Consider the following 26,738-nt stretch of genomic DNA (forward strand, 5'->3'; position numbering starts at 1 on the left):
CATTATTTTTTCCACATTTTTAAATCAAAATCTCTTTAAAAACACACAAAAATAAATCACACATACTGAGGAAACCAGACATGATGTTATTCAAAAGTAAAAATGTTTAATTATAGATATAAAACTGTATTTTTTAATAAACTTTATTATCATTTATTTTATCAAGAGGTCAGAGATCTTAAACGTGCAGAATTAAACCTTTTCATTATGTTAAAAGATTTTTTAAGACTTTCTCATTCAGTATTTCATTTGTTCTGTTGACACTTTCATAATAAACACTGTGGCCTGTGGGGGGCGCTGTGGGGGAAAGTACACTGATATTCTGGTTTAGTAACACTGCTGTAACCTGGATCACCCTGCTGTCTAAGGCTGGCTACACACTAGACGACTGAAGGCCTCTCCAACGTGACTGGGGAGATGGTTATTCTACTGCTCCTCGTCAGGTCAAAGCCTCCCCAATCTGAACCATAAATATCAAATATTTGATTTCTGTGGAGGTATGCATGCAGCAGGTATGAGATCAACACCTCTGTTCATGTATCAGGTGAACTACAGCACCCCCCAGTGGCAAGAAGGATGACATCTAGATCTTCTCCACATAGTTTCCAGGAAACATCCCCTCTCTGCCCCGCAATCGCCCGAACCACCAACCAGAGGGATCTGTACAGGAGAGAGAGAGAGAGAGAGAAAGAGAGAGCGAGAGATGACCTGGGCTGTTAGGATTCCTGGATATTAACCTTCAAGGAAAAACATCAATACCACAATATTTACCCTCAATAGTCTGTTTGAAGTCACATGTTTAATGTTATTCAACCTCCGAGGTCCTAGACTCCCAGTATCAGGTAATGGAATGTTATTAACCTCCGAGGTCCTAGACTCCCAGTATCAGGTAATGGAATGTTATTAACCTCCGAGGTCCTAGACTCCCAGTATCAGGTAATGGAATGTTATTAACCTCCGAGGTCCTAGACTCCCAGTATCAGGTAATGGAATGTTATTAACCTCCGAGGTCCTAGACTCCCAGTATCAGGTAATGGAATGTTATTAACCTCCGAGGTCCTAGACTCCCAGTATCAGGTAATGGAATGTTATTAACCTCCGAGGTCCTAGACTCCCAGTATCAGGTAATGGAATGTTATTAACCTCCGAGGTCCTAGACTCCCAGTATCAGGTAATGGAATGTTATTAACCTCCGAGGTCCTAGACTCCCAGTATCAGGTAATGGAATGTTATTAACCTCCGAGGTCCTAGACTCCCAGTATCAGGTAATGGAATGTTATTAACCTCCGAGGTCCTAGACTCCCAGTATCAGGTAATGGAATGTTATTAACCTCTGAGGTCCTAGACTCCCAGTATCAGGTAATGGAATGTTATTACACTCTGCTGTCTTAGCATTACCTTCAGTGAGTATCTCGATGACATCATCGGTGTTGAAGCTGAGCTCGTCAGTGTCCTGGGCGTCGTAGGCGTACAGAGCTCTGCACTGAGGAGACCGAGGTTTGGGTCGAGGGGCCGGTTTCGGTCGACCGGCTCCTGGAACAGGCTTCACCTCCTTCGACCGCCGTCGGTGCATCCTGCAGGGAACATGCATGGATTAAGAAAACGACATGCCAAATCAACATGGTTACTATATTTTTACTTGTCTCAGCTGTTGCTCTCTCACCCTGCAGCGCCCTGCTCGGGGACGTCCATGAAGCCCATGTCTTGCTGTTGTTGGGGCCTGTTGTCATGGTGACGCTGGCTTTGGATGCGGGGCAGACTGGGCTGCTCCATGCTGGACTGCTGCCTCAGCAGGGAGCCTCTGGAGGAGGTGGAGCCTCTTGGAGCACTGCGACCTCTGGAGGAAGGACCTGAAAAAAAATAATGAAGTTATAAATCCTGGAGAAGATGGCAGCATCTTAACACCTGAAGACGGTGTCCTAACAGCTGAAGATGGTGTCCTAACAGCTGAAGATGGTGTCCTAACACCTGAAGATGGTGTCCTAAGAGCTGAAGATGGTGTCCTAAAGATAAAGATGGTGTCCTAACAGCTGAAGATGGTGTCCTAACACCTGAAGATGGTGTCCTAACAGCTGAAGATGGTGTCCTAACACCTGAAGATGGTGTCCTAACAGCTGAAGATGGTGTCCTAAAGATAAAGATGGTGTCCTAACAGCTGAAGATGGTGTCCTAAAGATAAAGATGGTGTCCTAACAGCTGAAGATGGTGTCCTAACACCTGAAGATGGTGTCCTAACAGCTGAAGATGGTGTCCTAACAGCTGAAGATGGTGTCCTAACACCTGAAGATGGTGTCCTAACAGCTGAAGATGGTGTCCTAAAGATAAAGATGGTGTCCTAACACCTGAAGATGGTGTCCTAACACCTGAAGATGGTGTCCTAACAGCTGAAGATGGTGTCCTAACACCTGAAGATCGTGTCCTAACACCTGTAGATGGTCCCTAACACCTGAAGATGGTGTCCTAACAGCTGAAGATGGTGTCCTATAGATAAAGATGGTGTCCTAACAGCTAAAGATGGTGTCCTAACAGCTGAAGATGGTGTCCCAACACCTGAAGATGATGTCCTAACACCTGAAGATGGTGTCCTAAAGATAAAGATGGTGTCCTAACAGCTAAAGACGTTGTCCTAACAGCTGAAGACGGTGTCCTAACAGCTGAAGACGGTGTCCTAACAGTTGAAGATGGTGTCCTAACAGATAAAGATGGCTTTTTGTTCTTAGTTACCTGAGCTGTACTGGTTCGTGGGCCGGGCCTGGTTGCCCATGTTGCGGCTCTTGCGGTTGTCCTTCCTGGTAGGTCCTACAATCCAAACAGGAAGTGAGTAGGCGTAGCAGAGCTTGGCGTTTAATCTCACAGAGACTGATGGTGTCTGAACGTACGTGAGTTTTTGGGCAGACCCAGTCCAATAGAGACCTGCAGGACTTTACCGCTGGGCTTCAGGACCACCTCGTCCCCCTCACCTGTCTGAAACTGGATCTGTCTGGACCCTGCTGAGCTGAAGGGGCCCCAGCCGCCTTTCTTCACCTTAAACTCGAGACTGAACGAGACAAACACTGAGTCATCCTTCAGTTGAAGTGTCAACATCAGCAGAATCAGAAGCATTTCTATGATTTAATGACTGATCACAGATCGACAGCGCTCACAGGTTGTTAAATTTGAGCGGCAGCTTCCTGTCTGTTTTCTCGTGGTAACGTTTGACCAGCAGGCTGAGGAACTCGGTTTTAAAGATGCTCTGCAGCACGCTGTCGTACTCTTCCTCATGGACAATGAACAGGTCGTCCTGCAGGGTGCTAAAGGAGAGATGGGACAGAAAAGGATGATGGGTTCTAATCTGGATTCTAATCTCTACTCTTCTGTTTGTCAGGACTCTGAATGATGACTGGGCCTGTGCGTGTGGGTCTTGGTGACCTCCAGTACCTAAGGGAAACAGACTGGATCTTGTTGAGTTCAATCTTCCTCTTGAGGACTTCCTGGATCTGGCCTTTATCTGGACCCTGCTTCACCTTCTCTCGACCAATCAGGTAGAGGAACTTTGGGGTCAGGACGAGGTCACGCTTCACCGTCTGTCAATCAAACAGTTCTTTAGTGAATTTAGGACATTAGGGAAGAATGTGTCACAATGGGTTTCATTTCTCTCCTTCACACCGGTGTTATGAATCAGATGAGGTCTATAGATCTGTGGCACTCTCAGACTCTCAAAGACAGTTTAAAAAATGAGGAATAAAAATAGACTGGAGTATTGAACGCCATCTTTAATATGACCACAGGCTACAAAAGAAAACATGTCTAAATTTCATTCTTAATCTGAGCATCGGTGGTTTACTGGGACTTACTCGGAATCTTCTGTCATATTTGACCACAACGTCAGCGAAGTCGATCCTCTCTCTCCGACCCACGAACTGTCTGATCTCTGGGTGGTTGTCCATCCCGATGTAGTCGCCCACAAAGTTCCTGTTGATGCTGTTTTTACGCCGCTCCTTCTTATTCAGCAGGACATCAGAAGCTGAGACGGAGAGGTCACATGATATGGTGTCAGAATGAACATACAAACAAACAAACAAAAACATTTACAAACACACAAACAAACACAAACAAATAAACAAAATACACGAACAACGTCAGAGGCTGGAGACGGAGAGGTCACATGATATGAGGTTATTATGAACAAACAAACACAAACAAACAAATAAAAACAAAACAAAAAAAACATTCACAAACGCAAACATTGTCAAAGGCTGGAAAACGGAGGTCACATGATACGGGGTCAGAATGAACAAACAAACAAACACAAAAAAGAACAAACAAAAACATTTAAGAACATACAAACAGACAAATAAACAAACAAGAGGCTGGAGACAGAGAGGTCACATGACACAAAACCAGAAGAAAACCAATAATAAATAAATATAAAAAACTAAAATATTTACGAACATACAAAGAAAGACTAATAAACAAACAAACAAACAACGGCAGAGGCTGGAGATAGAGAGGTCACATGATACAAAATCAGAAAAAAAACATAAAAAATTAAAAAACTAAAATTTTTAAGATCATACAAACAAACAGACAAACAAACAATGTCAGAGGCTGGAGACGGAGCAGTTGAATGATACAAAATCAGAAGAAAACCAGTTAAAAATAAAGATAAAAAACAAAAACAAAAACATTTACATGCATACAAACAGACAAATAAACAAACAAACAAACAAACAAACAACATCAGAAGCTGGAGACGGAGAGGTCACATGATGCAAAATCAAAACAAATAAATAGAAATAAAAAACAAAAAAATGTACATACACACAAACCAACACAAAGAAATAAACAAAATACACAAACAACATCAGAGGCTGGAGACGGAGAAGTCACACCAGGTCAGAATGAACAAACAAACAATCAACCAAAAAAATGTTATGAACATACAAGGATAGATTTTCACAAACAAATAAACATTACCACATAAATAAATACAAAACATACACATACAGACAGTTAAACTAACAAATCAACATAAATAAACACAAACACACAAAACAAAAACAAACATACAATCACATTAATACAAAAACAGTCAAATTAACACAAACAAATAAACCTAATCCTTCCTCAGTCTTGTATTTATCACCGGGAGAAGGACAAACCAACACGGCGGCGGTCTTACCTTCCTCCCTCATCTTGACGTATTTGCGGACGGCGATGTGTTTACGCCACGCCTTCTGGATGACACGAGCGTACCCGTTATACTTTCTCTCCCTCATTTCCTCCAACAGGAAGAGCTGCAGAGAGACGACGACACTGAGACCAACTACGGACTACAAATGTTTACAGTTTGGGTTATTTCTTAGTCGGATGTGGACAAGGTCAGCGTATGAGAGACTGATATCGAAGGTAGAGGAGCTGGAATGAGCTATAATTCAAATGTAAGTTCAGCAGAAGAGTTCAAGTGCACAAGGGTTAGAAGAGTTGTTATCAGGGAGAAAAGAGTAATTAGCAACGTGGTTCCAAATCCAACTAGAGGGAGGAAATGAAAATGTCAGCTGTTTCCTTACTCAGAGAGCTGGGAGTGCAGAGGTAGAATTTGTCAAGGACAGTTAAGAAGATGTCAAATGACGCAGCTCGGACAGTCAGTGGATTTGGATGAGGAGGAGTAATGCCAACTAGGGGCAAAAAATAAATCTCGATGAAACCCCTAAACTACTCTATTCATAGTTTCTCACAATCGTCCTGCTAGGGTAGGTAAAAGGGGGGTGTAGAGTGCCGGCCTAGTCCAGCAGGTGTTGAGCGCTAACCCAAGCCAGGGCACCTCATCCCAGCTCTGCTTCCTCCGTCCTCTTACTTAGCCTGGATCTGTTAAAGTTGTAATTATGAACTGTGCTAGGGTAGGTAGAAGGGGGATGTAGAGCACCACCCTAATCCTGCAGGTGTTGAGTGTTAACCCCAGCCAGGGCACCTCATCTCAGCCCTGCTTCTTCCACCCTCTTACTTAGCCTGGATCTGTTAATGTTGTAATTATGAACTGTGCTAGGGTAGGTAGAAGGAGGATGTAGAGCACCAGCCTAGTAGGGCTGGGGTTGAGTGTTAGCCCAAGCCAGGGCACCTCACCATAGCTCTGCTTCCCCACCCTCTCACAAAGCCTGGATCTGTTGAAGGTGTAATTACTAGCTGTCCTAGGGCAGGTAGAAGGGGGATGTAGAGCACCAGCCTAGTAAGGCAGGGATTGAGTGTTAGCCCCAGTCAGAGCACTTCACCCCATCTCTGCTTCCCCCATCCTCTTACTAAGCCTGGGTCTATTGAATGTGGCGATGCTGGTTTCCCATGTGTTAGGGTAGGTAAGAAAGAGATGTACCCTCGTTGGAGTACTGGGTGGGTGGTGAGAGCTGGCATGGAGTAGGGTGGCTCTGGGATGGTGATAATCACCGTTCAGCCCTCTGGAGGTGTTGTGGGACTAATTAGGAGAAACACCCCCAAAGGGGGGTCCCACATGACAACCCTGGCGAAGTACTGGTTCTTGCCACCCACTGGTCTGCACGGTTGTCTTAGGGATTTCTTCACTATGCGCTGATCGTCTTTGTAGGGCACAAGTATCTTGTGTTTATTCAGAACCCACAATGCTCCGGTTCAACAGTGAACATACTTCTGTTGCCTTCACCAATGTACTGCATATTCACCACAGTACGAGATCCAGGCTGTTCACAAAGACTGGGTCTGAAACTGTCAGAGGCAGAGCAGAGAGATGACTGGATCTGAGGAACTCATTCTACCACCAGGGGTCAACAGAGGAGAGTCTGGATCAGTGGACAGTGGTCTATAAAGAGCTGGGTTTACTTTACTTTGAAAGGTTACAGTTATCTAACCACTTCCTGTGTGGGTTTGTGTGTTGAATGTGCAACGTACCGACTCAGGGGCTTTGATGAAGACTTTGCTCTTCCCCAGCTGGTACTGGTCCTGGTCCATGTGGACCGAGTTCAGGAGGTGCAGGACTCCCTGACGCTGCTCCCCCCTCCACTGAGGCCAGCTCTCTTTGGTCAGGATGGCGTACCTGTGACAGGAGACAGCTAAGGTGTTAACTACACGGATTCATCATGGCTGACCGTTACCGTGTAAACTTGTTCCAAATGAAAACATAAAGAGAAAAAGGAAAAACTACTAGAAGAAAGAGATATAAGAAATATATAAATATAAATGTCACTTTGACCTCTGCAGGAACTTGTTGAAGACTCGTCTGTAGGCGTATCCAGCCCGACGGACTCGGATGTTCTCTCGCAGACCCAGGTACTCCACCTGGTGTTTGACCCGGTTCTCCTCCCAGTCTCGGGGCCGTTTGGTCTCGTTGGGTTTGATGCAGCGGATGTAGTGAGGCGTGCACTTCATCAGAGTCTGGACCAGGCTGTTAGCTTGTTTCTGAAACAGTCCAAGATTCAGGAGTTACCACAGACCAGGACTCAGGAGTCACCACAGACCAGGACTCAGGAGTCACCACAGACCAGGACTCCAGATCAACCAGGTATTTGTGCAACTTACACAGCTCTTTTCTCTGCAGCAACTTCCAGTTAAAATATGATCTACAATCGATCAGTCAGTCAATCTCTGTTTTATGGCATCAGTTCATGGAAAGAGGGCAGGTCTAGACCGTCCTCTCTACTGTATAGTCTATCTTTGAGCAAAGACTAACAATCTAAAGTTTTGGTCCTTTGGTCCTGAACGTACCTTGATCTTGCTGCTGGCAGTGCTCGGGCGTCCTCTCTTCTCCACCTCCAGGTTCTCTGGAAACAGCGCCCTGATGAACGGACTGACCACAAACACAGCACAGACATATTAGAAGATTCGTCAGGAACACTTTAAACTGCATATGATTGCAAAGACTAATCAGCCAATCACATGCAGGCAAACAGGACTAACAGGCTGTAAACCTGGTAAAGGTCAAACTGAGCGTCAAAGAGGAGGAGAGGAAGATTCATGACTTTGGATGAGCGTTACCTCTGGTCTCCAGCATCATTTGACCTCCCATGGAGTCCCAAAAGCTTCTTTGTTAAGGACCTAACTTAAAATCCCCATTGTCAGTCCTGCAAGATGTTTATCTGCATGATGATCCTAAATTTATTGCTCCTAACTTTACTGATCCTAACTTTACTAATTCTAACTTTACTGTTCTAACTTTACTAATTCTAACTTTACTGATCCTACCTTTACTGTTCTAACTTTACTGATCCTAACTTTACTGATCCTACCTTTACTGTTCTAACTTTACTGATCCTACCTTTACTGTTCTAACTTTATTGCTCCAAACTTTACTGATCCTACCTTTAACGTTCTAACTTTACTGATCCTTACTTTATTGTTCTAACTTTGCTGATCCGAACTTCATTGTCCTAACTTTGCTGATCCTAACTTTACTGTTCTAACGTAACTAATTCTAACTTTACTGATCCTAACTTTACTAATCCTAACTTTACTAATCCTAATATTACTGATCCTAACTTTGCTGATCCTAACTTTACTAATTCTACATTTACTTATTCTAACTTTACTAATTCTAACTTTACTGATCCTAACTTTGCTGATCCTAACTTTACGTATTCTACATTTACTAATTCTAACTTTACTAATTTTAACTTCACTGATCCTAACTTTACTAATCCTAACTTTACTGATCCTAATTTTACTAATCCTAACTTTACTGACCCTAACATTACTGATACTAACTTTACTGATCCTAACTTTACTGACCCTAACTTTGCTGATCCTAACTTTACGTATTCTACATTTACTAATTCTAACTTTACTAATTTTAACTTCACTGATCCTAATTTTACTAATCCTAACTTTTCTGATCCTAACATTACTGATACTAACTTTACTGATCCTTTACTGAAGTCTCATCACATCATGTCTTATTTCACCTCTTCATATGACATCATGTTAGGTCATGTGACAGGAGAATACTCACTACTCGCTGCTCTGCATCAGCTCGATGATGTCATTAAACAACACGTCTCTGTTTCTCTCACAGAAACCGTTAACGTCATACGACACCTGGACACAGAGAAAAAGGTGGTTACAGCTGGGTTAACAACGGAACAGGAAATGGGATAGCAGGGTTAACAATGGGACAGGAAATAAAACGGCAGGGTTTACAACGGGACAGGAACTAAGACGGTGGGGTTAACAGTGGGACAGGAAAGTCTGACAGGTGTGTTACCTTCCCGGCGTAATGGTGGATGATGAATCCTTTGTTCCAGCTGCTGAAGTGTTCGTGCGATCCGATTTGTCCCTGCAGCTTCTGCAGCAGCGTCTGGTCCGCCCCCTCCCCTTTGGCGTGCATGGTGGCGCAAACATCGTCCAGGATGCTCATCAGCCCCGGAGGATTCTGAGTAACAATCAGAGAGATGGCATCATGTTATCTGTCCGATTAAAGTCTAACTTTAGTCCTGCTCTTTGATTGGTCGACTCACCACTTTGGACTCGATGAGGTCACAGACCACCTTATTGTTGAAATATTCAATGGGCGTCCACTTGATCCCCTCCTGGACATACTCCTCCTGCACCGCGAAGTGAAAACACAACAACACGTTAACCAGCCCTAAGAGAGAAACAACGCAGTGATGAAGGCAGGTGTGGCGTGATGATGTCATCATTCAGCACCTGTTCAGCCTTCAGCGTGAGCTCAATGAAGATCTGCTGCAGCTTCTCGTTGACAAAGTTGATGCAGAACTGCTCGAAGCCGTTTCTCTGAAACAAAGAACCACATCGGTCAGATCTAGACGTAACCGAACAGATCGACAGTTTCAGAAATCTACAGCATACAGCATCTACACACGTTTTGATGGAAATTACTCTTTAAAGTCACTGGAAATGAACAGAAGAAAATTCATTCTAAGTCCAAAAGTAGGACGATATTTGAGGATTTTCTGTGTTTTGGCTTTTGGCGCACACCCAACAGCATTTTAGGTCACTAACAACAGCCCAGTGTTAGAATCCTTCAAGAAGAGTTGGATAAAAACGTACATCTCTCCATCATGACTACACGTATTTAACAACAATCAGTCCCTTATTTAGACTGTCCTTTGTTGGAAACTTCTGGAAAAGTGGGTGGAACTAATGAGCTTCGCTCACTGACAGTCACATCCACTTCTCCAAAAATTGCCAATAATGTCCTACCATTACACAAAAATGGAGGGAAAAATCCCCCAAGACCTCAGGTTTCACCAACATTCCATCCTTGCCTTTGAAGACGCCATCCTTTAAAAGGAACCCTGCATGATCAGACAAGTTCATCTTGTTGGATAAATATTTGCATCTTTCATATATATAATGAACTAAAAAACTAACAAGACATCTGCATTTTGAGTCATTTGAGTTTATAAATTCACCAGGAAACCGCCATGTTTTGGTCCAGTTTGGTCTGCGCTGGCGCCGTGATGTCACAGTTCCGCGGTGATCCTATGCAGTAATGCTGTTGCAGACTGGCAGCCAATGTTAGGGCTGCATCTCAGAAACGCAGTACATCTCACGTAGGAGACTTCTAAAATTAGACGTCTCGTCTATATTATTTTTGCAATACGAGCAGTTATCTGTTCATCTAGACAGGAAAATGATAAATGCAGAGCCATATTTACCTTGTTGTAGCAAATATTTACATCCACACAGGTAGAAAATGTTTGAAATCTGTTTCTTGATGAACCAGATGAAGAACACGAGCTAAAATGCGTCTGTTTAATAAAGTTTTTCCCCGAACTTCTCTTCTTTATGAGGCTCTCTGTTTCCACACGGTTCACAATACGAAAGGACTTCTGGTTTGTGCCGTTCAAAGTAAAAGTCCACTTTAGCATTTCTTTGGAGAAACTCCGTTCTATGTACATAATACTTTCATTTTGAAAAGCTCCCAGCACGCTTCCACTATACACTCAAAGTAGTCGTCTGACGGAGGTTTACTGAGGTAAAACTCTGTAGGAATGACAGAGTTTTGACAACAGGGAGACAAAACCAGCATGCAGCAAACTCATGTCAGCAACAGCTGCAAGCAGAAAAACCGTCTGAAAAACGGTTACTGCTTAGCAACGGAGTGGGGCGCTGCCGTACTTTGATGTCATACTCCGTGATGCAGATGAAAATATGGCAGTCTCCTGGTGAGTTTATGAGCTGAAATGTACTCAAAATGCAGATATGTGGGATAATTAGTGAGTTTTTTAGTTTAATATACTTTTGAGACATACAAATATCTATCCAACAAGATGAACCTGACTGATCATGCAGGGTTCCCTTTAAAGTAGTTAATAAAACATTCTGTCCTTGCTTTAGATAACATCATCTTTTAAAGTTTATAAAACATTCCAGCCTTGCCTTTTATGCTGTCAATCGTTGATGATTAAAAATAATATATCCTAGCATTTGAACATGTCATTATTAAAAATTTATAAAACATTTCATTCTTGCCTTTCATTATGTCATAAATTAAAGTTTATAAACATTCCATTCTTGCCTTTCATTATGTCATTAATCAAAGGTAGGGAAATAGTCCATTCTTGCTTTTGATATAATCTAAAGTTTATAAAACATTCCATTCTTGCCCTTGATTATGTCATTATTTAAAATTAATAAAACATTCCATTCTTGCTTTTATATGTCCTAAATTAAAGTTTATAAAACATTCCATTCTTGCATTTGATTATGTGATAAATCAAAGTTTATAAAACATTCCATTCTTTCTTTTGATTATGTCCTAAATTAAAGTTTATAAAACATTCCATTCTTGCCTTTGATTATGTGATAAATCAAAGTTTATAAAACATTCCATTCTTTCTTTTGATTATGTCATAAATTTAAGTTTATAAAACATTCCATTCTTGCCTTTGATTATGTGATAAATCAAAGTTTATAAAACATTCCATTCTTTCTTTTGATTGTCATAAATTTAAGTTTATAAAACATTCCATTCTTGGTTATGATTATGTCATTATTGAAGATAATTTTATTTTAAAGTTAGGCAGTTGCACAATGAATATGGCATATTTGAGAAGGCCTTTATTTTGAAAGTCCACATCAGATTGCCTTGTTACTGTGCCAGATGTATTGTGGGGTCTCCAACTATCCCTCTAAGGCAGAATGAGTCTGTGGTAACAGGGGTTTCTTAATTATTTCAATTGAAGTTTGGGCAGTAACTCACTGCACGAGTTTGCCTACACCCCACTATAACAACACAGGGGCCAATGGCCCACACCCTGACGTGCATAGGGGTGCGAGAGCCCTTCAGTCCTGCTTGCAGCCCTAGTTATTCTTTAAATTTCTTATTCTTCCTTTTATTTTAAATTTCTAAAACCATTGTACATCTTTGGTCCTCCATGTTTCTATTCCTGTAGTCCGGCTCCTGCTTTAACTTGATTTTTTTGAAAGGGGTTATGGAGGGGGTAGATCATGCTGGTTTAATATCTTATGGGTTCTTTTGGAGTCTGTCTTTTTGAATTTGGTGTGTTTTTTACTTTTTCTTACTTTTATTGTAATAAAAAAATTTGGGGATAACATGTTTTTAACATTGAAATAAAATATTTAGTTTTCTTGATGCATAAATCCCTTTGAATAATCCTAAATCACTGCCCAAACAGTTAAGTAATGACAGTGTTGGTACCTGGAAGATCTCAAAACCGTAGATGTCGAGGACTCCGATGTTGAAATCCTCGTGCTCCTTCTGCATGGCTTTATTGATACACTGTCGAACACAGAGACGATCAATAAGTGAAACTCAAAGATGTGTATGTGACAGTGAACAGTAATGACAAGACTTTTCACACAAACATGTTCTCCCCTCTCTAGGGACCAAAAAGTAAAAAAAAAAATCATTCTGACAAAAAGTCTTAAATATATTCAAATAAAAAAAAAGTCTCCGAGCTTCTTTACACTTGCTCTGTTAGAGCTGTTATTCAAATCAGCTCCTGTCTACAGACAAAGAGGGCTACATCACAGACTCTGAGGACCACATCACAGACTCTGAGGACCACATCACAGACTCTGAGGACTACATCACTGACTCTGAGGACTACATCACAGACTCTGAGGACCACATCACAGACTCTGAGGACCACATCTCAGACTCTGAGGACCACATCACAGACTCTGAGGACCACATCTCAGACTCTGAGGGCCACATCACAGACTCTGAGGACCATGTCACAGACTCTGAGGACCACATCACAGACTCTGAGGACCACATCACAGACTCTGAGGACCATGTCACAGACTCTGAGGACCACATCACAGACTCTGAGGACCACATCACTGACTCTGAGGACCATGTCACAGACTCTGAGGACCATGTCACAGACTCTGAGGACCACGTCACAGACTCTGAGGACCACATCACTGACTCTGAGGACCACATCACTGACTCTGAGGACCATGTCACAGACTCTGAGGACCACGTCACAGACTCTGAGGACCACATCACTGACTCTGAGGACCACATCACAGACTCTGAGGACCACGTCACAGACTCTGAGGACCACATCACAGACTCTGAGGACCACATCACAGACTCTGAGGACCATGTCACAGACTCTGAGGACCACATCACAGACTCTGAGGACCACATCACTGACTCTGAGGACCATGTCACAGACTCTGAGGACCATGTCACAGACTCTGAGGACCACGTCACAGACTCTGAGGACCACATCACTGACTCTGAGGACCACATCACTGACTCTGAGGACCATGTCACAGACTCTGAGGACCACGTCACAGACTCTGAGGACCACATCACAGACTCTGAGGACCACGTCACAGACTCTGAGGACCACATCACTGACTCTGAGGACCACATCTCAGACTCTGAGGACCACATCACTGACTCTGAGGACCATGTCACAGACTCTGAGGACCACATCACAGACTCTGAGGACCACATCACTGACTCTGAGGACCATGTCACAGACTCTGAGGACCACATCTCAGACTCTGAGGACCACATCACTGACTCTGAGGACCATGTCACAGACTCTGAGGACCACATCTCAGACTCTGAGGACCACGTCACAGACTCTGAGGACCACGTCACAGACTCTGAGGACCACATCACTGACTCTGAGGACCACATCACTGACTCTGAGGACCATGTCACAGACTCTGAGGACCACATCTCAGACTCTGAGGACTACATCACAGACTCTGAGGACCACATCTCAGACTCTGAGGACCACATCTCAGACTCTGAGGACCACATCACAGACTCTGAGGACCACATCACAGACTCTGAGGACCACATCACAGACTCTGAGGACCACATCACTGACTCTGAGGACCATGTCACAGACTCTGAGGACCACATCTCAGACTCTGAGGACCACATCACAGACTCTGAGGACCACATCACAGACTCTGAGGACCACATCTCAGACTCTGAGGACCACATCACTGACTCTGAGGACCACATCACTGACTCTGAGGACCATGTCACAGACTCTGAGGACCACATCACTGACTCTGAGGACCACATCACAGACTCTGAGGACCACATCACTGACTCTGAGGACCACATCACTGACTCTGAGGACCATGTCACAGACTCTGAGGACCACATCTCAGACTCTGAGGACTACATCACAGACTCTGAGGACCACATCTCAGACTCTGAGGACCACATCACAGACTCTGAGGACCACATCACAGCCTCCATGTCTCTCCTTTATGAGCTTTTATGGTCCAGTCTGACATGTACAGTTTGGCTTAGCATGACAAGACAAAAGAACAGCCTGCTATTGGTTTTCACAGCACATGTGACAAAACAACATGGTGGCTAATGCTAAGCTAGCAGAGGAAACAATTGAAAATGTCTTAAAAATCTTAATGTTTCACAAGACATTCAGTATCAGAGTAGCTGGTGTGGATTTGATCTTTGAAGACCCTAGAAAGCCACCATTGTTCCAGAACCAGTAGAAAGGCCTTCATAAAGGCAGCTAGAGCTGCTAGAACAGCAAAACAGAGGCCTCAAGAGGAGAAGACTGAGAGGCTTCGATTTATGGTTCAAAAGTTATTTAACCTTTAAAAACCTGTCTGTCACTGTTCTTTATGAAAACACTGCTCTCTGAGGGTTTGATTTGTGTGTGTTTATGTGTATTTTTGTGTGTATTTGTTGTGCGTACTGACATCAACCAGGAAGTCGAAGAGTCGTGTGTACAGCGCCTTGGACAGGGCGTCTCTGGTGAAACAGGCCTGCTCGGTGTTCAGGGTCACAGAGATGGACTCGGTCTTCCCGCCCCACTTACTGTCCATGATCCTGCTGGTCAGTTTACTGCACAGGGAGTCCTGAGGGATCCCCAACAGGAAGGCCGGGAACGCCAGGACTGACAGAGACAAAAACACATAGATAACAGACGGTTAAACTAAACTAGATGTTTCTGAGGGACAGCAGAGGATGGCTGGACGTCTGCTGAGACGACAGAAAGACTCACAGTCCAGACTCTCCACCACAGCGTAGTTGTTCTCCTCTCTGAAACTGATGTTTCCTAGATGAAGGGTCCCTGCAACCAGCTGAAGAACCGAGTCCTGGTCATCCATGGTTAGACCTACGACAGACATGGCCTCCTGAGAGAGAGACGGGTTATAGAGAGAGACGGACACGGTTAGGGAGAGACAGGCGGGGTTAAAGAAAGACGGACGAGTTAGAGACAGACAGGTTAGAGAGACACAGACGGACATACTGACCATGGTATCACTAAACTCCTTCTTGTCGTTGACATCCTCTACCGTATATGTTCCTGATTGGTTCAGGTAGAAGTAATAGTCTGGGGTCGTGACCCCGAGGTTCTCCCTCTGCTCGTTACTTGCCGCCTCCAACAGCTAAGGTAAAAAGGTCACACAGAGGTCAGGGTCCAAACAGTTCACTTAAAAATACTTCTTGTTTTAAAGCTCAGTTTTTGTCGATTAAACCAGCTGTAAATAAATGGTTTAGTACCTATAGTTCCTCTTATGGGACCCAGTTTAGTACAAATGCTTCCTGGTATGGTGCCTGTTATAGTTCCTGCAATGTACCTGTTATAGAGCCTATAGTTCCTGTTTTGGTACTTGTTGTAAAGCCTATAGTTCCTGTAATGGTGCCTGTTACAGAACCTGTAGTTCCTGTTTTGGTACCTGCTTTAGTATGCTTTCTGGTATAGTATCAATGTAGTACCCTCTTTATAGCTCCTTGTATGGTACCTGGTTTAGTATCTATAGTTCCTGGTATTGTTACCTGTTATAGTACCAGAAGTTCTTGGTATGGTACCTTTTATAGTACCTGTTACAGTACCTCTAGTTCCTGGTATGGTACCTGGTAGTAGATGTGGAAGTTTCTCTCTCCAGGATTCTGGGAGACGACTCGACTCTTCTCCAACAGGAAGTTAGAGATTTTCCCGCCATCTGGAGCTCCACCTCGACTGAACTGGATCTCAAAGTATTTACCCTAACAGCAGGGGGCGCAGTCAGCACACCTGTTACTGTATCGTAGTGGTATTCTGTGTATTTCTGTGATCTTCTGGAGGTTTTTATACTCACAAATCTACTGGAGTTGTTGTTGCGGACGGTCTTGGCGTTACCGAAGGCCTCCAGCAGGGGGTTGGACTGTAGGATGATGTCTTTGACATGCTACTGACAAAAAATAGACATCAGCTGGTGTGGTTACCATAGCAACAGAAGTAACATGTAGCATAGGGGGCTGCAGAGATGGTGCATTTTTGTAGGACATCCTGGTAGTCAGTATGGTGCAGGTTTTATCCTAGGGTTAATCTATGATTGTGCTAACTCTGAGTTTTCACCCTAGGGTTGGGCCCAAACTTAAACTACCTTTTTTTGTAGTGAAAATTCACCAATAATGCCTTCTAACTTTTCAATGCTTATGTCAATCATCACCAAACTTCACAGGACTGATCCTGAACACATTCATGCATCAGTATCATTACTTCGTCACAGCGCCCACTTCTGGCAATCGAACATTTCTGCCTCTGATGTTTTTACATTTTACCTTTAAATAACTAGCCCCTGTACACCATTCAGCCCAGGCTTATGATTTTCGGTCTGCATATGTGCCATCATCAGACCCACATAAAAGCTTCTTGGACCCATGCCCAAATCCTAACAGGAAGTCCACCAGCTTCATCTCACTTTCAAAATAAGGCCTTTTTGATGGTGCTGAATAACTTAACCTATTATAACTGCAGTAATCAGGACTCTGTGAGCTTCTGCTCTTTCTTGCAGCTCTGGTTTTGAAAGAAAGTCCTCAATAATTGGCCACAACATGGATGTTTTATTGAAGGATGTCTCACTGGCGATGGCGAGCATTTCAATATCTCGCCAGTTTGACGGGAAGTATGTGCAACTTTAATATCAAACATCTGTTTGCCTTTAAATTGGACATGTAGGATCAGTGTCTGCTCCTCTTTGTATTCAAAGGTTAATTTCAACAATTTGGTGTTGCGCCCCTACTGGCAACAGGAAGTGACACAGTTGGACGATTTTTTTAATGGTGAGTAATTCGTTATCACGCCGTTTCACAGGAAGTTCCTGTAACTCATACATAAAACTTGTGATTTGCATCAAATATCACATGATCAGGGTCTGCCCCTGCATGTTTTTGCTAAAGCACCACCTACTGCAAGGAAACAGAAGCATCTCTTACATATAATGTCCTGTTTTATTCTCATTTTACGTGATAAATAACAGTCCTAGGAGGATCAACAAGCTTTCTGTGCTCTCCTGCAGCACACAGCTTGTTTTGCTTAAAGCCTTTGATTCTCTCACTCCCATGGTTGTGACACACCCTGGCATGTAACGGGGTGAAAGGGCCCTTCAGTGCTGCTTGCAGCCCAAATTATGTATTATAATTGTTATAACTGCAAAAGTGTGTGGTTAATTTACAATTTTTTTTTACTAAAAAAATTACATTTTTGGACTTTAAATGTATTATTTATTACTTATAAATTTTATTTAGAGCGCCCTGATTCTCCTTTTTGCTTACACAAGTATTTAATCAAGTGGAAAAGCATTAAAAACCTTCTGCTTGTGTTTATAACAGACCTTATTTTAGAGACTAGAGAGGGAGGGATTGGCTCTGGACTGTGTGGAGTATGTGGAATATGAGGGTGATGAGGAAAACACTGAAGACTGACCTGGACTTTGTCTCCTCCTCCAGACACTTTGGACACGTAGCTCATGATGTACTTGGCAGCGACGGTTTTTCCAGCTCCACTCTCACCACTGATGGACAGGCAACCAAAGACAGGACAGGTGTTTAAGGATGACGAACAGGTGAGGCAGAGTCATGTACAAACAGAGTTCAGTAATGAGCTGGTCGAGTTTCATGGCTGCCCTGATGTAGCACATAAATGTTTGATAAGGCATCAATAATCAGTACTAGTGATATTAAATAACTGATCATAAAAGTATTAACCAATCAGGAGCTGTGAATGATGTGGAAGACCCGCCTACCTGATGATGACACACTGGTTCTCGCTGTCAATCATCATGTTCCTGTACATGGTGTCAGCCAGTGCATAGATGTGGGGGGGGTTCTCATACTGGGCCTGAGAGGGCGGGCAGAGGGGGTCATTAAAGACAGTCAACAAGTTCTTTCAAAATGTTTGCATGAAAAAGGCAAGCATGAATGTTTTATAAAATTTGATGAAATGTTTAAAGACAGAGGATGGAATGTTTTATAAGCTTTGATGGAATCATCTTCAAAGGCAAGGATGGAATGAGTGCGAGTTTTCTTACTGCTCCTTGGTACAGCTCCACTTCTCTATCGGTGAAATAAGGAAGCTGTTTGAACGGATTCACAGAGATCAGAACTGGACCGATGTAGGTCTGACAGGAACCAGGTCAAGGACTTAAACCAGTACTGAGACTATGACCAGGATCAGGTATCCTAGGTATGCCCTCCTCCAGGTGAATCTTGGAATCATTTCAAAGAACAGGTCTACATTACTGCTAACATTATTGTTATGACTGATCAAATTACACATTATAATTATATTATGACTGATAAATAACATTATCTCTACATTGTCCTGACACTATTTCTACATTATCCTAACATTATCGCTACATTATCACTACATTATCCTAACAATATCTCTACATTACCCTAACATTATCACCACTTTCTCTCTACATTATCGCTACATTATCTCTACATTATTTCTAGATTATCTCTATATCACCCTAACATTATCTCTGTATTATCCTGACATTATCCTTACATTATCCTAACATTATCACTACTTTATCTCTACATTATCCTGACATAATCTCTGCATTATCTCTACATTATCCTAACATTATCACTACTTTCTCTCTACATTATCCTAACATTATCTCTACATTATCTTAACAATATCTCTACATTACCCTAACATTATCACTACTTTCTCTCTACATTATCCTAACATTATCTCTACATTATTTCTAGATTATCTCTATATCACCCTAACATTATCTCTATATTATCCTTACATTATCCTAACATTATCACTACTTTCTCTCTACATTATCTCTATATCACCCTAACATTATCTCTGTATTATCCTGACATTATCCTAACATTATCACTACTTTATCTCTACATTATCTCTAAATTATCCTAACAATATATTTACATTATCCTAACTTTATCTCTACATTACCCTTACATTATCTCTACATTATAACTCATATTATAACTCCTTAGTCCTTGTTAGTATTTGTTAGTATTTTTTAGTACTTGTTAGTTCTCATTAGTCCTCATTAGTACTCCTTAGTCCTTGTCAGTACTTGTTAAGGAACTTTGTTAAGGATACAAAAATGTAGTCGTCATTGTATCTCTTCTTCAGGTTCTCCGTGATGGCGTCCTCGCTGATCTTGGACAGCAGCACCATGTCATCCACACCGCTCACCTTCACATTCTGGGCCTGCCAATGGTAGCGCTCCTTACTGCCCTGAGGGGGAGGGGCATAAAGAAATAAGGTCAGCTAAACAGATCCAGCTCAAATCATCTCAATCTTTTTCTTTTTTAAGATGTTTTAAGTATTTTTCCTACTTTTATTTAGAGAGGAGGCCAATGGATAGAGTCGGGAACAGAGAGGAGGGGGTGGGGGATAGACATGCAGCAGAGGAACCACTGGTCAGACTTGAACCCAGGCTCCCTGTGCACATGGACCCTCTATTTCTGAGCCCTCTTTTCCCAGGGTCCTACATTTAAGCCCTCTATTTCCAGGGTACTCTATTTCCAAGGCCCTCTGTTTATGCCCTCTATTTCCAGGCCCCTACATTTTTTGGGGCCTGTATTCCTTGGGCCCTCTATTTTCAGGCCCTCTGCTCCCTCAAACCTGAGTTAGAGGAGTAGAAGTGAAATTCTTTAAAACCAGGACGACAACCCTTCATGTTCCTGATCCGTCATCAGTAGCAGTGATTTTAATCAGGTGTTGTGATTGGTCGGTTCATATGTCTCTCCTGGATTCCCAGCATTCCTCTGTCCTGTGGGATCATGTCGAGGTGGAGACGCCCCAACACGTCCGCCTTTAGACAGCGCCAGCTGAATGAGAGCGGCTCTTAGTGAGTCAGTGTTCATCTGTTCAGGGTCGCTCTGGTTCTGTTCACTGTTATTTTAGTCTTTTCCTTCTCTCGTCGATCTGTAGAATATTTATTCCCCTCTAAAACAATCAGATTTAGTTTGTGTTGTTTTAAGTTGCTGCGTTTATGAGGCGCTGTTAGGCCCTCTGTAGCCAGCGGTAGAAGGATCCGGGGTCTGGTTTAGGACCATTCCAGACCTTTGGCCTCCTCTCCTGGTTTGGAATCCTCCCGGAGAGGTTAGAGCGTGTCTTTAAGGTTCCCAGCAAAACTACTGACGCTGAATGACCTGATCTGTGCCTAGTGTCTAACTTTTTTTTTTTTTATAAAAGGGGGACACCTAAAGTTCTAGACATCAGAGACCAGATCATCTTCCTCATGATCAGAACCAGAATCAGCATTTAGCCAAGTATGCAACAAGGAATATGACCCTGGTTAACGTTGCTCTCAATGTACAGGATATAAACATTAAGTATAGAAACTTGTTTATATTTTATATTGAATGTCATATTTATATTGAGTTAAATTTAACTGAAAAAGTATGAGAAATTAAGATTTAGATTAGGACTGAATGATTTTGGAAAATAATCTAATTGTGATTTTTTTTCCCCCAACATTGTGATTTCATATGCGATTATTTCTTAAGTTTCTCATCTTGTGTGTTTTCTATTATACAAAAACAAATAACAGCATTATAACCAACACAATATTAGATTAAACAAGGGCTGGTCAATTTTGAAAAAAGATCTAATTGGGATGATTTTGACTCATATTGTAAACTGGATATGAATTAATGGGAGTGTTTTTATGTCATTCATAAAAAAGTGCAAAAATGAAGAAAGTAGGAGTTTTGGTACATTATTCTAAAAAATGGCCCTTAAATAACTGAATGGGACGTTATACATCATGACCCTGCTGCAAAAAATTAAAAACTGGTATTCTGACACAAATTTAAGGTAGAAGGATCAGTACCGTCAGACAGGTTCATACATCAGCCTTGTCATTGAACGGGAATTTCTTGGAAATTTTCCTTTCCAAAAATTCCTCAAATATTAAAGCAAATTCCCCCTTAAATTTCTTGGCAAATTCTAGAAATGTTCAAAAACATTCTCCAAAATTCCATGAAAATGATGGAAATACCCCCCAAAAAAAGAAAAATCCTGAAAATTTCAAAGGACAATCCCAGAACACAAATTCCCAGTTTCCCCAAAACTTGGTAATAAATTTCCCATATTTGCCTGAAAATGCACAAACACAAAAAAAGACCACAAAAAGAAAAAAAAAACCTCACTGAAATTTCCATGTCTTATAAATTTCCATAAAAGAAAAATTGATAACTTACAAGCAAATTCCCTAAAATATCCAAACAGCAAATTATCCCAGCATTTAAAGAAAATGCCATAAACTTGAATGGACATTATTTTCTACAATTATCTCATCCATTCTAATACCAAAACTGATAACTATAATGTAGAGAAGCCAAAATGTAATGTCCACATTTGTGGACGCATTGTCTTAGGAGGTTAAATATGTCCAAGCTCTTGTGAATACTAGTTCAAAATTGCAATTTCAGCTGAAATCGCCTGGGGATGCTGAGAGCTGAATAGTGAAAGAACTGCTGAAAATAGACAAAAGCACAAAAATTGCTGAAAATAGCATAAAAGTAGCTGAAAAAGACATTCAATAGCTCAAAAAAAGGATAAAAAATAGCTGAAAATAGCATAAAAATAGCTGATTTTGCTGAAATTTGCATTCAATGACTGAGAAAGCACAAAATAGCTAAAATTAGAAAAAAATAGAAAAATGGCATAAAAGTAGCTGAAAATGGCATTCAGTAGCTCAAAAAAGGATTAAAAAGCTAAAGTAAAGCTAAAGTAGCCTAAAAAGTTGCAAATAGCCTAAAAAGAGCTGAAAGTGGCCTTAAAATAGCTGAAAATAGCATAAAAATAGCTGATTTGGCCTAAAAGTAGCTGAAACTTGCATTTAATGGCTGAAAAAGCATAGAAATACCTGAAAAAGCATGAAAATAGCTATATTTTAAAAAATTATAAAAGTTAGAAATGAGAAAAGTCATAGCAGTCGAATGACGAAGAAACTGGTTTTTTTTTTTTTTTTTTTAGTTCAAACGGTGTCAATATGACAAAGTATGGAGGAGGAGATAGCCAGCACGTAAGAAGAATAATAAACAAAATGGCCGACACGAATATCAATAGTGTGGATGCTCAGCATCCCCACTAAATATGTCCAAGCTCTTCTGAATATTATTTCTAGTATAAACAAGTCAGTAGGAATCGATAGTATGGTTGCAAGGTGTGCAGTCCAAGAATGCTGACTAGACATGATAAGAAGTTATGTAGAAGGATGAGGGCAGGTTTAGAATAATGACAATAATTCAATTTAAGCTAGCTGATAGGTGCAGATGTAAGGAGGAAGACTGAATCAACATTTTAAAAGCTGAGATATTACACAAATAAACCTTAAAACAAGCTAACCTGGAGCAGTTATGTTCACGTCTGTAGACGTCTCTAATGATGGTTCTATCGTCAGTTTTCCTCTCATGTGTTCCTGTAATTCTGTGTTTCAGTGTTGGCTCCGAGTCTGTGGTTGTGTTTCCCTTGTTTCATGTTTGGCTGCAGAACAAACTTCCCTCAGGGAACGATAAAGTTCAAATGTTCTCCTCTCATTTTTAATCATTTATTTTCACCTCACAATCAGAGGGCAGCGCTGGGAGTGAAACGAACATCCCGTCAAACTGAAACATCCCTGATGGTTCTGATGAGTCTGAGAGTTTAAATTTAACTTTGAGTTTCAGAAAGAGGTCAAACTTCAGATTAAAGCTGGTGATGAGGACGCTAATAACAGCTCTAAAACGCTGGTTTCACCTCGGCATGGTGGAGCAGTGAGAGGAGATTAATGAGAATGAAAATGGTTCTTTTAAGCATCAGGCTGTACCGGGCTGTGGTACTCTGGTATCAGTACCAGACTGTGGGAGTCTGGTATCAGTACCAGAATGTGGTACTCTAGTATCAGTACCAGACTGTGATACTCTGGTATCAGTACCAGACTGTGGTACTCTGGTATCAGTACCAGACTGTGGTACTCTGGTATCAGTACCAGACTGTGGTACTCTGGTACCAGTACCAGACTGTGATACTCTGGTATCAGTACCAGACTGTGGTACTCTGGTATCAGTACCAGACTGTGGTACTCTGGTATCAGTACCAGACTGTGGTACTCTGGTATCAGTACCAGACTGTGGTACTCTGGTATCAGTACCAGACTGTGGTACTCTGGTATCAGTACCAGACTGTGGTACTCTGGTATCAGTACCAGACTGTGGTACTCTGGTATCAGTACCAGACTGTGGTACTCTGGTACCAGTACCAGACTGTGATACTCTGGTATCAGTACCAGACTGTGGTACTCTGGTATCAGTACCAGACTGTGGTACTCTGGTATCAGTACCAGACTGTGGTACTCTGGTATCAGTACCAGACTGTGGTACTCTGGTATCAGTACCAGACTGTGGTACTCTGGTATCAGTACCAGACTGTGGGAGTCTGGTATCAGTACCAGAATGTGGTACTCTAGTATCAGTACCAGACTGTGATACTCTGGTATCAGTACCAGACTGTGGTACTCTGGTATCAGTACCAGACTGTGGTACTCTGGTATCAGTACCAGACTGTGGTACTCTGGTATCAGTACCAGACTGTGGTACTCTGGTATCAGTACCAGACTGTGGTACTCTGGTACCAGTACCAGACTGTGATACTCTGGTATCAGTACCAGACTGTGGTACTCTGGTACCAGTACCAGACTGTGGTACTCTGGTATCAGTACCAGACTGTGGTACTCTGGTACCAGTACCAGACTGTGGTACTCTGGTATCAGTACCAGACTGTGGTACTCTGGTATCAGTACCAGACTGTGGTACTCTGGTATCAGTACCAGACTGTGGTACTCTGGTATCAGTACCAGACTGTGGTACTCTGGTATCAGTACCAGACTGTGGTACTCTGGTACCAGTACCAGACTGTGATACTCTGGTATCAGTACCAGACTGTGGTACTCTGGTATCAGTACCAGACTGTGGTACTCTGGTATCAGTACCAGACTGTGGGAGTCTGGTATCAGTACCAGAATGTGGTACTCTAGTATCAGTACCAGACTGTGATACTCTGGTATCAGTACCAGACTGTGGTACTCTGGTATCAGTACCAGACTGTGGTACTCTGGTATCAGTACCAGACTGTGGTACTCTGGTATCAGTACCAGACTGTGGTACTCTGGTATCAGTACCAGACTGTGGTACTCTGGTATCAGTACCAGACTGTGGTACTCTGGTACCAGTACCAGACTGTGATACTCTGGTATCAGTACCAGACTGTGGTACTCTGGTACCAGTACCAGACTGTGGTACTCTGGTATCAGTACCAGACTGTGGTACTCTGGTACCAGTACCAGACTGTGGTACTCTGGTATCAGTACCAGACTGTGGTACTCTGGTACCAGTACCAGACTGTGATACTCTGGTATCAGTACCAGACTGTGGTACTCTGGTATCAGTACCAGACTGTGGTACTCTGGTATCAGTACAGTTACTCTGGTTGAAACTGAAATAGAATTAAAAGTCTGATTTTAAAATGGCTGTAGAGAGTACAGTAGCAGTAATCTGAGTAAATGTGATTAGTAACTTTACTCCTCTGCAGTGTTCTGATTCTTGTGTTAATTATTATAATTATCTTATTTCTGCTGCTGCTCCTTTAATATTGATTATTAAATATTTGTGATTGATTATTTCTATGTTTTTGACTTTAAATATCTTTAAAGTTTATTATATTAATTCTTTTAATAAACTGTCATGGTTTCAGAACTAGAGATAAGAATTCACTTTAGTTCGGTTTGATCTTTTCATTCTTCTATTTGTTTTTCTTAGACTTTGATTTAAAGTTTGCAACCAGGCCAAACAGCTGCAAGGACCAGGACCTGAAACCAGGACACTGCAGGACCGGGACCTGAAACCAGGACCCAGCAGGACCAGGACCAGGACTTGGTAAACTCCCTATTTTAGTCATAAATCGTCGTTTTTAACCTGTTTTATGAATCCGTTCTCTCAGACTCACCATGGTCTCTGGTCCTTCTCCTGATCTACTTCCTGTTTGAAGGAAAAGTTGGGAAATCTTCACTCGGTCTCAAGTGGATCCGGATCCAGGTGAGCTCGGACTGAACTCGGCCCCTCCTCGGCTCGGTCCGGATCGGCTCCGCTCGGATGATTAAAACAGTTGTGCTGATTTTAGCGCCATTTCCTTCTTCTGCTGTTTGTTTTTCTGTCTTCTGCTCGTCCTCTTCTCCAGCTCTCCCTCTCTCACTCCCTCTCTCTCTGCAGGTGTGGGCAGGTAAAGCCCCACCCTCCTCCTGCTCCTCCGCCCAGTGGAACTCTGGGTAATGAGTCCTAGAGAACAGCTTGAGCTCTGCTAATTTACCTCCTGATTTAGTTTTCAGTAGAAATAATCTAAATGTTGTTTTATAAACATTAGTAAAGAACTTACTGGCTTCATGAAGTTTGATAAATGTTTTTATCTTTCTTAAATTTTTCCATCCTCATACTTGTGTCTAGTTTCTCTTATTTTATCATACATTACCTTCTACCAAAAACACCCAGACCTCATTTCTTCTCTACTTTGCCCTCGTTGAGTGTCCAGCAATTCCCCTGTTTAAATTTTATCCTGTCAAATTTGCTGAAAACTTTAATAATATTAATATTTCAAATAACTGAAGCTCTGTTATTTGATCAATGTGAAACTCTGATGATCAGAAACTCTGAGCACTTGTACATTCACATCTCATTCCTGTTTACAGTTCCTATAAAAGTATTCACCCCCCTGGATGTTTGACCTTTTATAGATTCTATAAATCAGTGATGGTTGATATAATTTGGCGTTTTTTTTTTTTCAATAAAAACAAAAAAATTACAAAAAAATCTTCTTTAATGTCAAAGTGAAAAACAGATTTCTACAAAGTAATGTCAATCAAATAAAAATCTGTAATATAAAATCAGTGACTGCATGAATATTCCCTATGTTAAAGTGACTGAGCTAATCCAGTAATAGTCTCACGGTTAGTGAGATGAGGATCAGCCGAGGTCAGTGATTGGAGTATAAAGACACCCA

At 41.9% G+C, this 26,738-nt stretch overlaps 1 protein-coding gene across 1 annotated transcript; it reads right to left on the reverse strand.

Moving 5' to 3' along the window:
* Window positions 1–124: 124 nt before the first annotated feature.
* myo1eb (myosin IEb) lies at window positions 125–25,935 on the reverse strand. The gene is made up of 27 exons (XM_041794417.1): window positions 25,692–25,935; window positions 19,797–19,934; window positions 18,736–18,825; window positions 18,451–18,545; window positions 18,132–18,219; window positions 16,522–16,611; window positions 16,298–16,429; window positions 15,694–15,828; window positions 15,441–15,573; window positions 15,136–15,332; window positions 12,623–12,703; window positions 9,643–9,729; window positions 9,453–9,539; window positions 9,200–9,367; window positions 8,948–9,033; window positions 7,708–7,789; window positions 7,196–7,401; window positions 6,895–7,039; window positions 5,162–5,276; window positions 3,834–4,003; window positions 3,418–3,563; window positions 3,144–3,290; window positions 2,880–3,037; window positions 2,725–2,799; window positions 1,664–1,850; window positions 1,399–1,574; window positions 125–660 (listed from the first exon to the last, which is right to left on the reverse strand). The coding sequence occupies exons 1-27, from the start codon at window positions 25,692–25,694 to the stop codon at window positions 584–586; spliced, it is 3,294 nt and encodes a 1,097-aa protein (XP_041650351.1). The 5' UTR covers window positions 25,695–25,935; the 3' UTR covers window positions 125–583.
* Between the last annotated feature and the right edge of the window lie 803 nt (window positions 25,936–26,738).

Source organism: Cheilinus undulatus, linkage group 8, assembly GCF_018320785.1.
Source record: "Cheilinus undulatus linkage group 8, ASM1832078v1, whole genome shotgun sequence".
Lineage (NCBI taxonomy): Eukaryota > Metazoa > Chordata > Actinopteri > Labriformes > Labridae > Cheilinus > Cheilinus undulatus.

Bases quoted from the DNA above. Each gene is read 5' to 3' on its own strand.
- myo1eb (XM_041794417.1), bottom strand. The intron at 18,826-19,796 runs GTATCCTTAACA...GGTTCCTGTCAG, and splicing joins ACAATGACGACTACATTTTT to ACCTACATCGGTCCAGTTCT. The intron at 9,034-9,199 runs GTAACACACCTG...CTCTGTGTCCAG, and splicing joins TCCACCATTACGCCGGGAAG to GTGTCGTATGACGTTAACGG.